This window comes from Ictidomys tridecemlineatus, chromosome 8, assembly GCF_052094955.1.
Source record: "Ictidomys tridecemlineatus isolate mIctTri1 chromosome 8, mIctTri1.hap1, whole genome shotgun sequence".
NCBI classification, from domain to species: domain Eukaryota; kingdom Metazoa; phylum Chordata; class Mammalia; order Rodentia; family Sciuridae; genus Ictidomys; species Ictidomys tridecemlineatus.
This window is the reverse complement of record NC_135484.1, coordinates 150,870,852-150,885,435: the sequence shown is the minus strand read 5'-3', so window position 1 is coordinate 150,885,435 and position 14,584 is coordinate 150,870,852. Positions and strand designations below refer to the sequence as shown.

Here is a 14,584-nt window from a genome sequence, read left to right as displayed (position 1 = left end):
GGCGTAGCGTGGAGCTAACGGATGCGGGAAGAGGACCTGAAGTTCTTGGGTTTCACTCTGTCCTGGGAGGCGGGATGCGGGTTTGGTCAGCCGGGGGGCTTTTACCCACTCTCTGTGGACCCGTTGGTTTCCCTGTCCACTTTTAAACCTTCTGCAGAAAGTTGGGCCCACGACGTGCCAAGCCTTTCCTGTCGCCCTCTGCCAGTTCCTGACGCAGGCGTGTGGAGTGGAAGCAGAGTACCAGCCACACGCTGTGAGGCTCTGCCAGCAGCCGCATGCTCCATCCATCAGAGAAGAGTGGTCATCAGGGGTGTCCTTGGCTGGGCACGTGGGTCCAGTTCTGCAGTGGAAACAGGTCTGTCGCTAGTGTCAGGAGACTGGCTGTAGTAGCCGCTTCTCTCTGGGAACCGGTTTCCTTACCCCCAAAATGAGAGCTTTGGACCGGATGATTGACGAGCGCCTGAGTTCTTGTCTGTTTCGTGCCTGTAATTACCGTGACATACACTCACCAAACTGCCCCTCGCTTCCCGTTAGTGGGCTAAGTCGAAGCTGTGATCTCAGCCCTGGCTGTGCGTTGGAATCACCCAGGGAACTCTGAAAGAAAAAAGGTGCCCTCACCCAGTTTGATCTGGAGGGGGCCCTAGCACCCAGCCTCAGTCTTTTCTAAAACTCAGACAGCTCGCTGGTGTTCTAGTGTTCAGCGTCGGGAGCCTTCCTCACACGGCGGTCTGCTCATGGACTTTAGAGTTTGTAGTTAAGCTAATGCTGGAGCTTTGTAGTTCCCAAAGCACTTTTTTTATGTAGCCCTGAAAGTGTGGCCGTCCTTAACCTGAGGTTACTTTTCTCTGTGGAACCAGATTGAGTGATGACAACTCCGGACTCAGCTGGGTGGGCTTTGGGCAGATGAACAGGTTTTCTATCTGTGTCTAAATCTCACACACACACACACACACACACACACACACACACACATTATCATACAGGATATGTGAAATATATGTGTGTACTATTTACACTATACCCACATTATGTAGATCATATGTTGAATATATGCACAACGTTTCCATTTCATTTAAGTTGGTCAGCGTTATGCATGGGCATGCACATAAACACACTGAGGTCCACTCCTGTTGCCTGTGGTCTCTGTCTGTGTGTAAAACTGACGTGCCCAGGCTCCAGTCAAGATCGCAGAGTGGACTCCTCACTCCTCTGGGCGCCAGGGTTCTTCACCAAGGCCCTCATTCCTGCATGGGCCCCTTGGCCCCGCGCCCTGTTTTGCGTCCACCCCGTGTCCAGGGGTGGAGAGCCTTAGGTGGGCGTGCTAGGCCTGAGTCAGGATGCTGTGCTTTGGTTCTAGAATGTTCCCCAATAGCGCACTGTGGAAGGCCGCTCCTCAGCTGATGGTGCCATTGGGAGGTGGTGGAACTCTAGGAGGTGGGCCTGTGGAAGGAAGTTAGGTCTGGGGGTGTGCCCTTGAAGGGGACTCGGGGACCCGCCTCTCCCTGGCTGTCATGAGGTGAGCAGTTCTCCTGCACCTGCTCCTGCCGTGGTGAGCTGTGCTGCCCCAGGCCCGGGGCAGCAGGCCCCAGTGACTGTGGAGCTCCCTGACCCTCAGCCAGATAAGCTGCTCCTCCTTTGCCCTGTTCATCTCCAGGATTTGTCGCAGTAACAGAAACCGACTAACACATGGGGCGCGTGAGACGCAGTCCCAATCCTGAGGCTCAGGGGCTGTCTGACCCAGGCCAAGTCACATACAATCCAGGACTCTAGATTTTCTTCATTTGGAAAAGGAGATGTTGGGATTAGGCGGAGGCTGAGTTCAACCCTCATGTCGTGGTTTGGGAAGCAGACTCCCAGGGTAAATTCCACGGTAGCCGCTGGTGAGGCGTGTGATTTGGGGGAAAATTTCTTTTCTATTTTTTTGGATATTTTTTAGTTGTAGATGGACACAATATCTTTATTTTTATTTGTTTATTTTTATGTGGTGCTGGGGTCCGAACCCAGGGCTTCATGCGTGCAAGGCAAGCGTTCTACCACTGAGCTACAACCCCAGCCCTTGGGGGTCAATTTCTTACTCCCATGACTTAATTTCCTTATCAATAATATGGGTGCCTCCGAGACCTCAGACTTGGAACGTGAAAGGAGGTATACAGGCAGAGGCCTTAGGCCGATTCCTGGCCTGTAGTTAGTTCTGGAAACCCTGGGCCCAGTGATGGAAAGGAGGAAGAAGGGGAGGGGGAGGGGAGGGGAAGAAGATGACTTTATATTCACCAACAGTAAAACTGACTCTAACCGACAGCTAGTTTGTGCATGGGAGTCTCAGGACTTCTGCATGATCCCGGTTCTGTTCCGTCTTCTCTGCCTGCTGGGCCAGGGGTCTCAGGACATGATGTCTGGGTGGGAGGCAGGCTGCAGGGGATCCTAAAAAGATTTCACCTATGTATTTCTGGGTGTTCCCTTGCCGTGGCTAAACAGACAGCATGATTTCCTTCCCTTATTTCCGCTTGAGTCAGTTTTTAAAGAGGTTTCCTTCCGAATCTCAACCAGTGAACGTGGCATGATATTTGCAGAATGAGGTGAGCCCTCGTGTGCAATCTGAACTCCGACCAGGTAGGTAAGGACTGTTTTTCTTAGGATTAAGAGGGATTGTCTCGTCCCAGAGGGGCTGGGTGGCTCACTGTGGACTGGAGATGGTGTGGCCTGTGAGCATACAGACTCCAGAGAGGGAGAGTCTGTGGTCAGAAAGGACTTTGACCCCGGTAGGGTTACTCGGGATCTCCTCCTGTACAAGAGGGACCTCGGGAGGCCGTCACATGCAGACAGCACGCAACTCAGCTTTCACTATGGGAGTTGGCCCGAGGAGGAGTGCTTTGAGGGCTGTGCCTTGGCTTCCCCAGCAGCACATCGAGGGTTGATTAACTGAACTAATAGACAAACGTGGGGCATTCAGAGTCACAGCAGATGGTTGTTGAGCTATTGTACACAATATGTGCTCAACAATTGCAGATTGTCCCTGCTTGAACACTTTGGAACAAAGGCCAGAGAGCAAGGGACGTTCTGCGCAGGACTAGCCTGGAGTAGGCTAATGCCTTTGGATGGTGTGGGGGCAGCAGGCAGGGGCAGCCGCAGGCCCTCTGGGCAGCTGTGTGCTTGGCGCCTCGGGCCCCTGTGCCGCCTGTGCAGAGGCTAACGCGGGCCCTGTGGTCTGGGTCCTGCTGACTTTCCACCTGTAGGAGCGAGGACAGTGAAGTCTGTTTCATTTCACGTGTTTGAGCAGAGAATTTTTATTGGGCCGTGTTACGGGCTGATTGCCCACGTTGAAGTCCTAACTCCCAGGACCTTGGAACGTGGCTATATTTGGAGATGGAGGGTCTTTGAAGAGCTGATTCAATTTAAATGAGGTCATGAGGGTGGGCTGTGGTCCAGCCTTGTAAGAGGAGGAGATGAAGATACAGATACACACAGAAGGCAGGCCACGGGAGGCCACGGGAAAGGACAGCCATCTTCAGGCCAAGGAGGGCCACCCCAGCAGAACCAACCCCGCTGCCACCGAGCTCTCAGACTTCCAGTCCCGAGAACTGAGAGGGAGAGCATTTCTGTGTTGGGGCCACTTAATCTGGGGTGCTTTGTTATGGCAGCTCTAGGCAGCTCATGCAGACTACCAGGACATCCTCCCAGTGGCGGTGCTGCCCCGAGAGGCTGGGACTGGGGGAGGCAGCACAGGAGCAAGACCGCTGGCCGGTTTATCTCGTCTCTACCACGCCCAGACTGACTGCGGCCATTACCATCTGTGGCCCCTGTCCCCCTGGGTGCAGCAGGAGCTTCTCACAAGCCTTACCCCGAGCCCCACACGTGGAGCACACTCCACAAAGGACATTCTTGGTTGTGACGAGACAAAATGTCCATTGAGGGGCTGAGCTGGTGGCTCAGGGGCAGAGCGCTTGCCTAGCATGTGGGAGGCACTGGGTTCAATTCTCGGCACCACATAGAAATGAGAAATAAAGGTATTTTTTTAAAAAGTACGTTGAAAATTTGGTTGTAAATTATGTACGTTGATGATCCATCTTAAAGAATGTTTGCTTCTCCACAAGTTTGGGAAAGGGTGGGCTCTTTACAGATTTAAAAATGTTCGAAGGAGTTGACAATGAAAGTATGACAAGGGTCTCTTTGAAAGTGCCCAGTAGTTGGAGAGTTTGGTACACTTTTTGTCCTATTGGACAGAAAGTATAGGGTCTTTAGTGCTCTTCCCCCAGCCACATTTATTCGTAAGGGGCACGGTAAAAGAGCGCTGTTGGTGGCGGCTTGCCTTAAATAAGGAATTGCTTCATCAGCTGACTTGGTCTTGGAGCCGTAAAGCAGTGTTGCTGAGAAGGACATTGCATGCCAGGACCCTGGTCTGCACCCCATTGGTGACCCACTGGTGAACCCCTATGGGAGGGAGCGGAAAGTTAAGTTTTGCTATTTGTTAAAAACAGCATGTTTGCATCTGTGCATTAGGGGGAAGGTAATTTTTTTTTTTTTTTCGCTCCAGACAAGGTTTGTTTCTTGTTTTTTATTTGTTTCTGTTTTGTTTTGTTGTTGTTAGAAGCCACAACAGCCCTGATCAGAAGCCCCCACATGATGCCTTTCAGACTACATGAGAGGGCACAAAGATTTAAGACTCACACTGGAAAACTGCAGCACAGTTTCATTGTGGTGGTGAGATTAGGAGTCAAACGTTTGGGCATGCGTTTTATTTCCTTGCAGCAACTTTGAAATCTTGCAAGAGCTGTGGAAATTGAGCTCTTGCTGAATCTGAGCTATGCCAGCCTCGCTTTGTTTAGGAATCTGATGGAAACAGCTGTGCTCCACTGTTTCTCGATGCAGAAGGGCCCCACAATGCCCTCATTGTCGCCAGCATATTGTTGGCTCTCACCAATGAAAGTGCCCCTTTCTTTTCTGCTCCAGGGGCAGCGGAGCCACAGGAAAGTGAAAACTTTGCACATGTTTCTTGTAAATGTGAAGGGTTATTAAAGACTACCATGGCGCATACTTTCTCATTCTCTGGCCACCCACGTTGTTGCTCTGGACATTTCGCTGACTATAAGAAGTGTGTTTTTCTTCAAGATGACACTTATTATTATTATTATTTTTTAAATAGATTGTCTTCTTCCATTTCTGGCTAACTCCTTCCTAACCTTCCTTTGTAGTAGGTGCTAATAAATAACAACCCAGAGGATAGACAGAGTAAGAATCAAATAAGGATTTTGTGTGTGTGTGGTGTGTGTGTGTGTGTGTGTGTATAAGATAGACTTGGATTCTAGTCATAGCCTTTTTTGGAGAACACCAATTTGTGTGTGTGTGTCAGTGTGTGTGTGCATAAAATTTTACAGGGAATTTTACAATTCAAAATTGCACAAAAGATTTACAAAACAAAGGCCTAGATCCTGGTCACGCTGGTATAACAGCTGTGTTCAATTTTACATGTCCTCTCTGTTCTTTTCCGTATGTTGCTGTGGATTGTTTTACATGGTTCTAAGTATTCATACTGCTGGATATTCTACTGTTTATTAGTTATAGGAGAATGTCTTTCATTTTATTACGGGTGGGATTTTAATTGATGGCATGCTATCCCACGGAGGGATTTACATCTAGTGTCCTCTTTTTAGGTTGCTTTTACTTAGTTCTGTCCTGTAAATGATACCCTGTCATTTTGGGGGCCTTTAGCTTTTCATCTCTTGAATAAATTTCCAAGAGTCAGTTGAAAGTTTTGGCTGATAGCAAACACTACCACTTTTAGTTTCCTTCTTTTTGCTACTGCAAATAATGCTCAAGTCAGTATATTTGTGCAGAACTTTTGTACACATTTCAAGTTCTGTTAATAATAGTAGGTCTAAAATTCATACAGATATGCTCCAGGGCGTAACTTTTAAGATCTCTCCCCACTGAAGTTAGTGTAGCACTCAAGTTTCATTGCTAATGGGACAATTCACTTTAGCATAACCGTGGTTAACTGAAGGAGCTGTCCATGTCTCTGCTTGGAAAAGATCTGAGCTCTGAGGGAGTCATAGACCATCCTGGCCTTCCTTGCTGGCCTCTGCTCAGTGAAGCTGTCCTTGTGGTCTCAGTCTTGCCCTCTTGTTGCGGCCTCTGCGGCTGCCTGCAGCCTTCCTTGGCTCCCGGAGGTCAGTTCATACTGTTCTTACGTAAGTCAGCTTTTTCTTGCCACCACCAAAACACCTGACAAGAATAACTTAGAGGAGAAAACGTTTATTTTGGTTTATGGCTTCAGAGGCCTGAGTGCATGGTCAGCCAGCTCCATTTCTTTGGACTGAGTTAAGGCGGAACTTCATGGTGGAGGGGCATGACGAAGGAAGGCTGCTCAGCTCATGCATCTGGGGAGCAGAGAGAAGGGGAGGATAAACCATCCAGGACATGCCTCTAGAGCCTGCTTCCTCCAACCAGGTCCCCCGTGCCAGTAGTCCATTCAGCTCTCAATGGATTATTAATCTATCAATCCTTAAATGGATTAATCTACTGATGAGGTAGGAGCCTCATGATCCCATCAGTGCCTAAAAGCCCCGCACCAAACCTTGCTGGACTGAGGTCTGTGCTTTCAAACACGAGCTTTTGCACATTTGGATACTCCAGTTCTCAGTCCAACCCCAAGAACTTTTCAGTCCACGAGGCCTCACCTGGCCTCTGCTCTTCATACCCAGGGTCCAGGGTCTGCATCTGACGCCTCCTCAGCCTCCTGGAAGCCGCGCTTCTCTGAGGCCACCTCCTCTCTTCTTCCGGAAGCCAGGCAGCCATCTCTTCTACCGGGGTGGCCCCGCCAGGCCTCCAGGCCTCCCTAGGGATTCCACCGGTTTCTGTGGTCGTGGCTCCCTGTCCTCACCCTTGCTGTCCGCCTCCAAGTGCCTGTTCTGTCCACCCTCAGACTGGGGACATCCCTCCTTGAACCTGCTCTCCAAACTCTCCATCTCCTTTTGTGCAAAAAACCGCCTTTCCATCATTCAGAGTTTTTCTTCCTTTTCTTAATTGTTAGAAAATCTGTTATTTTCTTCACCTTTGCTTTTGATTCATGGAGATAAGCTTTTGGAATTCAAAGGGGAAAATTATCTTTCCCAATTTTCATTTTGCAAACTGCTTTGACTTTTAGATTTGTCTTTGCTTTAGGTTTATAAAATTATACTTAGGAGCAAAACCCCAGAGACGGATGGTCCTGGGTTGCAGTGCTTCTCCCTACAACAGAAGGATGCTGGGAACTCGGGCTGCTGTGTAGACGCTGGGTGGGAGGCAGACTGGGTACGAGGTGAGTCTGAATGTCGGGGACAGCCATGTCACCTGCTCAGCAGAGGTAACCGCTTACTGGATTTATTCTGGGCAAAATTTTGTAGCTTTAGAATAATTTAATAGAAAGTGCCAGGCACTTTGAGGGTGACCATGAAACTGGAATGTGAGGTCAAACTTGATTCTGTACTTCTGTGGGCAGGTGGGGCCTGGGTAAGCTGTAGGCCTCTGCGGCCGAGAGAGCCCATTTTAGTGTCAGCAGTTAGGCCCAGCAGGGGACACCTGCTTGGTCGCAGCTGGCAGAGAGTCTCCTCTCTGCCCCTGAGTGGCGTGCCCAGCTCTGGTCAGTGCCTGTGCCCGCCAGTGTTGCCACAGACTTCAGCAGCTCATGGCGACTCCCTTCCCCGTTCTTTCAGGTCTCATAAATCTGGAGACTGAAATTCAGGGGACAAGGGAAGGCAAGAGTGGAAGGAGTAGGTTTATTCAAGTGTGACAAACAGAACTCTTAAAGGGGCAGGAGGGGGCCCCCATAAGGGCTACCACTCCAGTGTGGTAGTCAGGGGTTCGTAGAGCCCTTGGGTCAACGCTGTTGTTCCAAGTTTAGGATAATCGGGGTTTGCAAAAGTACTAATGCCTTTGGCTAGCCCTCGAGTCTGCACTTCCATTCAGGCCTGCCCCACGGCTGCTTTCTTGCTGCTCAGCAGGAAGTGGGAGGTTGAGGTCATGGATCACGGATGCTCTGGGTTTGGACTTCTGCAGTGGCACTAGGGGAACAGGCGTTCCCACTGGCTGTGGCCTGTGCTTGCTGCTTGAGCTCCAGCTCCCCTGGGCACCTGGAGGAAGTAGGAGGCTGAGGTTGTGGGATCGAGGATGCTCAGGGTTCCAGGCTGTGGTGCATCTGCATGGCCCACATGGGCCCTGCCTGGCTGCCGCTTTGTGACAGGTTGGTGCATCTTCTCTGGCCTCGGCCCTGGCTCTCTGTGCCTCAGGCCTGCACTGGCATGGTGGACTCCAGGGGGCCATGGCCCCTGCTTGCACCCGCCCTCCAGCCAGCCTGCGCTGCTGCAGCTTCTCCTTGGGGATTAGTGGGATGGCTCAGCAGCTGGGGAACCAGGTCTGATTGGAGGATGCAGGGGTTCTTAGCAGGGTTCATACTGAAACTGATCTTATAAGGAAGTGCACAGGTGGAGCCTGGAGAAGATTCAGGAGCTTGATGCAAGTTTGGTCAAGCAAAAAATCTTTTTCGGTTCCGACGGTCCCATGCGATTATTTTTAGGTTGTCTTCTTTTCACATGGGCTCCTCGAGGGCAGGGAACAGGCCCTCTTTCTCTTCTATCCCGGTGGTTCCTAAACTCGAGGATGCTGGAGATCTGTTAGAACATCCGCTCCCAGGTTCCACCAGGAAATGTCTCCCTCCGTGGGCCTGGGGAGGCCGAGAGTGTGCATTGCCTGCAGGTTTCCAGATGAGGTCAGGGCTGCTGGCCTGGTGACCACACTCTTGAGAACCACTGGTCTGTTCCCTGTGTCATTCTCTATGTGCGGATGCTCAGTAGTTATTGGCCAAACCAAAACGACGGAGCAGATTTCTCCACAGTTGGTCTCTTGAGTAAATACGTTCATGGAAGTGCAGGTCCCTGGGCCAAGAGAATGAGAGAATGTGATTGGTCATCTCAGAGCATCCTGACCTTTTGACTTTCCAGTTGCTGATTCTTTCTCATTTTGTGCCTTGCAAAGTTGATCATTTCTCTCTCCCTGTGAGTGTGTGTGTGTGTGTGTGTGTGTGTGTGTGGTGTTAAGTTAGCCTACACAAAAGATGTGGCCACATGTTGCATGACAGACCCATATGTCACTCTCTGTGTCTTTTAAGGTGAAAAGTGAAGGTGAGCTGCAGTGAGCACAGGTTTTTGGGGACAATGGTGGGGTCTAATCTCCAACTAGGGAGGAAAATAGTTCACTTTTAATAATGAAATAAAAATTCTTTGAAGGCAATGTTTTCTAAGGGTCCAAAGTATTGTTGCTTTTTATTAGAAAAACAAAGTGGGCTCAAGTGTTCCTCCAGCCTTACCTCCTTGTGCAACCCTAATGACTTATTAACGGCTGCAGTTTATTAAAGCATGAAAATCCCCTGATGGAAAATTGGAGCATTTATTCACATTTTCAATATTTTTTTGATTAATTGCCTTCTAAAAATGAATTAGTAGTGAAGTTTTCATCCTGCCTACATTGGAGAATTTCAATTACTTTTCTAGTTTTCATTAATCGTTAAGTCACTCACTGTTTGATTTGTATTGATTTATGCTATGAAGATGCACGTTTGCTTGTTCTTTAAAAAAAAAAAATCTCTCCTGCATTTCAGTGAATCGTTTTATATTTCCCCTTAGTAAAGTGGGTGTGTGTATGGGTTAGTTCCTGGGGGTGGAACCCAGGGCCTTGCCTAGGCTGGGTGCTCCCGCTACCACTGAGCTCCACCCAGCCCCTGTGTGAAAATGTTCTTGAGAGAGAAACCACTGTGACTTTTCCAAGGAAATATGTAGCTACCTTGCAAAATTGGCTACGCGTACTCTGGAGGTTTCACGCAGGTCTGTGTCTCTTTTGGGGGGGGGATTTAGTGTCTTATCTTGACCTTAAGGAATGCTCTTACTAATTAAAAATGAGAAGATTGAAGTCATAAAACACCTGATGACCACTTCGGAGAACACTGACTTATTAGGTACCAAACGGGAACACTCGCCCAGCTCGGCATCTCTGAAGAGCACCTCCTTCCCCTCCTGGTCCTGCTGGGGCTGGGAGGAGACCTCATGGGTGCCTTGTACACTAGGACCCTGTGCCCTTGGAGAAGCAGCCTGGTCACCTGTGGGCCTGGAGGAGAAGCTGGGGGTGTCCCCCATGAAGGCAGTCCCCTTTTTGTCTCTTGTTCCTCCTCCAAACCTCCACTGAGGGAAACCCAAAGCCCAGTCTGGGATGCATCTTGATGCAGCCCCTGAAAGACAGCCAGGGCGGATCCGAGTGGGCAAGACCGTGACGGCCCCCTTCTCCCCAGGTGAACTTCGTGGCCTGCCAGCTCTTCGCCCTGCTCGCCGCTCTCTGGTTTCGCCTCTACCTGCATCCTGCTAAGAGCAGCCCCGCCGTCCGGCATGCCTTCGCCACCATTTTGGGCACTTACTTCGTCATCTTTTGCTTTGGCTGGTGAGTATGAGCCTCAGAAAGGCTAATGGTTGTCATTTGGGTGTTTTGAGGGGATGTTCTTGGTGGCACCAAGGGAAGAAAAGGACAGGGTTGTAAAAGAGTGTGCTGTGAAATGAGAGTTGAAAAAAGGTTTGCATCACGGTAAAGCATTGCAAATACTTTATTGTAAAATAATGGGGATGCTGCAGGAATCCCCATTTACTATATTAAAGACAGAAAGAACTAGAACCAATAAGCTGACCACCCACTGGAAGTCAGCACAATGACTTTTTGTCCTTAAAATCAGGCTTCCGCAGCCCCCATGGGCCATGTCCGTGGAAGCTGGAAAGTTCACTTTCTCCCCTGCTGCGGGCCTTTCCCAGCCTTCGCGGACCCTGGTGGGTTTCTGGCACCACTCTGGAGCCCCTGGTGTTAGTCCTGCTCCGGGGTTAGAACAGTGGCTTCAGACAGGCCTGGGGGAGGTGGAGTCATCCTCTGACAGAGCAAGACCTGTTAGAACCGGGTATGCCTGGCAGTGCCCAGGGAGGGGCACTTCTTTGACATTTTAGGAATTTCAGATTTCTAGAAGTGTATCTTAAGGAAATCTGTGCATCTGTTCAAGGTCTGGAGGACCACTCCAAATACTTCACCGAACATTTGGAGCAGGACTGATAATCTGAATCAGCCACCAGGCGAAAGTCTCGGTGTCTGGAAAACCTGGTTTGGATCCTAGTACTTTAAAATAAATGAATAATGTCCTGAAGGAAAAACCTCATCTCTCTGGACTCTGCATCATATATGGACGTGAAGAAACATAAGCAGTCCATTTATGGATTTGTGACATTACGGGCTGTAACTGGCAAATTGTGCCATGACCCGTGTCATTTCAAGATGTAGTGTCTTCAATTACTCAAAAAAGTGTCCTTGATATATTTTCTCTCTCTTTTTTTTTGATATATTTTCTCTTACACACTGATCATTGCCTTTTGGCAGGGGGAGGGGAGGCTGAGTAGCCAGAGGGTGTGTTAATATGAAATATATCCAGTGTCTCCCTCCCTCATGTCTTAAAGGTACTCCGTCCATCTTTTTGTGCTGGTGTTAATGTGTTATGGAATCCTGGTCACCGCAAGTGTATCCAGTATACACAGGTAAGACCCTGGTGTTGAGCAACACAAGACAGGTTTCTCGTGTGATCTTTGAAATGTACAAAGTTGTAAGTTCCCGGTTTCCCACGGTGGTGTGTCCTAGCTCCTCTAGGATGTCTGAGGGAGGGATGGTGGTCTTCAGAGGAGGCCCTGTGAAGAAGGTGGGCTGTCCCTTGGGCCTTGCATGAAAGAGTTCATCAAGATTGGCAGCTCAGTTTGTGACAGTCCCAAACTGGAAGTAAGTTAGGTGTCTTGGTGCAATACTACCCAGCAATGAAGAGGAGTTAGGTGTCTTGGTGCAATACTACTCAGCAATGAAGAGGAGTGAGCTCTGAATGGACGCAGCAACATGGATGCATCTGGAGTTAAACAGGCTGAATGAAGGAAGCCACACAAATCAATTCCAGAAAATGCAGACTAATCTCTAGTAACAGAAGATCAGAGGTTGTTGCTAGGGAGGCGTGATGCAGGGAGACAGAGAAGGGGTCAGAAAGGCATGGGGGATGCAGGTCTCCGCCATCTTTGATTTGGTGATGGTTTTCTGGGTGTACACCCAAAACTCGTTAAGCTGTATACTTAAAAAAAAAAAAAAGGGTTTTGCTATGGTATATTTTTTCATTTCAAAGTACCGAAGTAATTTATTCTACTTGAAGGCTCTGTGCTTGGATAGTCAGTGCGGGGGGCTATGTTTTGCAAGGTCTCTTTCCCATGGTCTTCCTGGAAACTCAGTGCCGACTGCCTTTTGGGGGACCCTGGAGTGTAAGCTCTGTGAAAACCAAGGCTTCTCTCTCATTCACCGCTGTATCCTGCTGTATCCTCAAAACCTAGAAGAGCACCTGGCACAACAAGGGTCGATAAGAACTGTGGGACGAGGGACTGCAGCGCTTTTAAAAGTTGCTGACCCTTTTGTGGCTTCTTTTCTGATGGCGTCTCTAAAAAGTACGTGTCTTTCCTCAGCTTCGGTGAGCTTCCCGATTAACAAGACTATCAGCACTACCTTTTATCTTTTTAAAAGCATTGAAATCTGTCCTTGTAGTATATGATTTTATAGCTACTCGTGGTAGAGTCCTGGTTTTCAGAGGAGGATGTTGTTTCCTGCTTTTCAGCTTTACCTTCCTTCTGCTGAGTGCCCGAGGGAGCTCTGACATTGGAATCGTCACCTCTCTCTTTTCAATGGCCTTCTTGAGAGGTCAGTGTCATTCCTTCCAAAAGGGAAATAGGAAACTTGTTTTCTAGTTTGGAAGGAGTTGGTGTTGGAAATACTTCATAGGATGACATGCTCATGAATTTTTTTTTAAAGGATGGTGGGGTGTGTGTGAGATTTCTTGCTTATTCTAAACAGAGTTCCGAGGGCAGTCATATGATTAATAGTGATGCTGGTCTCTATTGCGTGTTTCCAACTCCCTCCCCACTGGAGTCTACAGCTTTCTCGATACTTACGTAAGGCTGGCGGGTACGGCCCTGTTTCAGAGGGTGGAGGACTGGCAGGCACACTCATCCCACGGCGGCCCAGGTGTCCAGGATTCCCTTCCAGGGGCTGACTTGACGAGGAGTGGTCTGTGGCTGGGGTGACTCTCTCCCCAGTCCTCTTGCCGTGGGTGAAGGCTCTACCTTCAGAGTAACAAGGAAAGACGCCCCAGGAAGCCCTTCCCTTTCCCTCTGCTTGGGTGGTAGCCAGTGTGGGAAGGTGGTTCCCAGTTCAGTGGGTGGACTTGGTGTCCATTAAAAAATAAAAAAATTCTGAAGTTGTTTCCTATCGATTCAGGGAAGGGCCCTGGAGCGCGTTGGGAAGTCAGGTCACACAGCACCTCTGCCCGTGAGATCGCCCACCCGTGAGGTGTGGAGTCTGGGGGACTCTGAACACCAGTTCTCTGCAGGACCCCGATTGAGTGCTTCTTGGTGACTTCTCCTTTCTCTTCCCTGAGTCACAGAGCTCGGTCCAGTGGCTGGGAGGAGGAGAGAACTGGCATTTGCTGCATTGAGAACTGACCCTTTTCTGCACTGATGCTACTCAGGATTTTGTTAGAGAGTTCTTAAAGGAGCCAGGTCTGTCTCCTTCCCCAGCCACCGTGTGGGGCAGGAGGCATAGGGATCAGTTTACCAGGTGTGGGACAGAGGCACCGAGCCACAACAGTGCTACTCTCAGTCCCTACTCTGTGCCACATCCCAGGACAAGCTCCTTTGAAAACATATGACATTTCACTATTTTAAGGACACAAACTATTTGCCAACACAGTATTTAACACTGTATCTCTTCCTTTCAAATACATTCCTTCTAAGACAACTCTTTGGGATCTTTATGTATATACATGCTTTCTTCTTTATTTTTCTGAGATGTGGAACTGAAAGCTCTGAGAGGCAGAGAAGTGGAGTTTGACGGATTTTCACAAAGTGAGCAAACACCTGTAGCCTCCGGCAGGTCAAGAAGAGAACAGGATCATCGCTCATGGCCCAGTCTCTGCCGCACCCCTCTTTCCTAAAATAATCTCTCTGCCAACTTCTCACACCACAGATGACCTTACCAGGGCTGGGATTTGAACTTGGATTAGTCTGTGTCCAGAATACGTGTTTTCCGTGCCACTCCTGGATGCCTTAGATTTTTCAGGTCAGGCTGGGGCTTGAATGCTTCACCCTGTTGTATTAGGAGTCCGCTCGTCCTTGACAACCCAGGGCCTATTGGGATGGTTGACTGGAACATGCTTCCCCTCCAAGCCAGGTTCAAGCCTGAGGCTAACTTCTGTAGGAGACAAAGGGCAAGTGGCGACAACTGGTGTGGTGGCTGCTTTTGAACTGGGCCTGGAAGAATCTGCCTTTCGAATCTGCCTTGGGCTTCTGCCTTGGGCTCAGGAACTGGCTGAGAAGGGGGATGGGTGCTGGAGGGCAGGAGGCCTAGTCCATTCTGTTCCTCCTGCTGTTCTTGGGGGGAGAGTTTCCTTAGCTATTTGCTTTACTGACTGTCTTATAGGGTTTGGGATGAATCCGTGGCAGGAAAAAATCTCCTT

At 49.3% G+C, this 14,584-nt stretch overlaps 1 protein-coding gene across 2 annotated transcripts in view; it reads left to right on the top strand.

Moving 5' to 3' along the window:
- Positions 1–14,584, top strand: part of Mboat1 (membrane bound glycerophospholipid O-acyltransferase 1) — a 100,343-nt gene that overhangs the window by 38,064 nt on the left and 47,695 nt on the right. Inside the window, exons 2-3 of one of the 2 annotated variants that reach the window (XM_078020590.1) lie at positions 10,313–10,458; positions 11,508–11,585. The exons of the other annotated variant lie outside the window; for it this stretch is intronic. Coding sequence (XP_077876716.1) covers positions 10,313–10,458; positions 11,508–11,585 — 224 coding nt within the window. The remainder of the gene's footprint in view (positions 1–10,312; positions 10,459–11,507; positions 11,586–14,584) is intronic. 2 annotated transcript variants of the gene reach the window in all.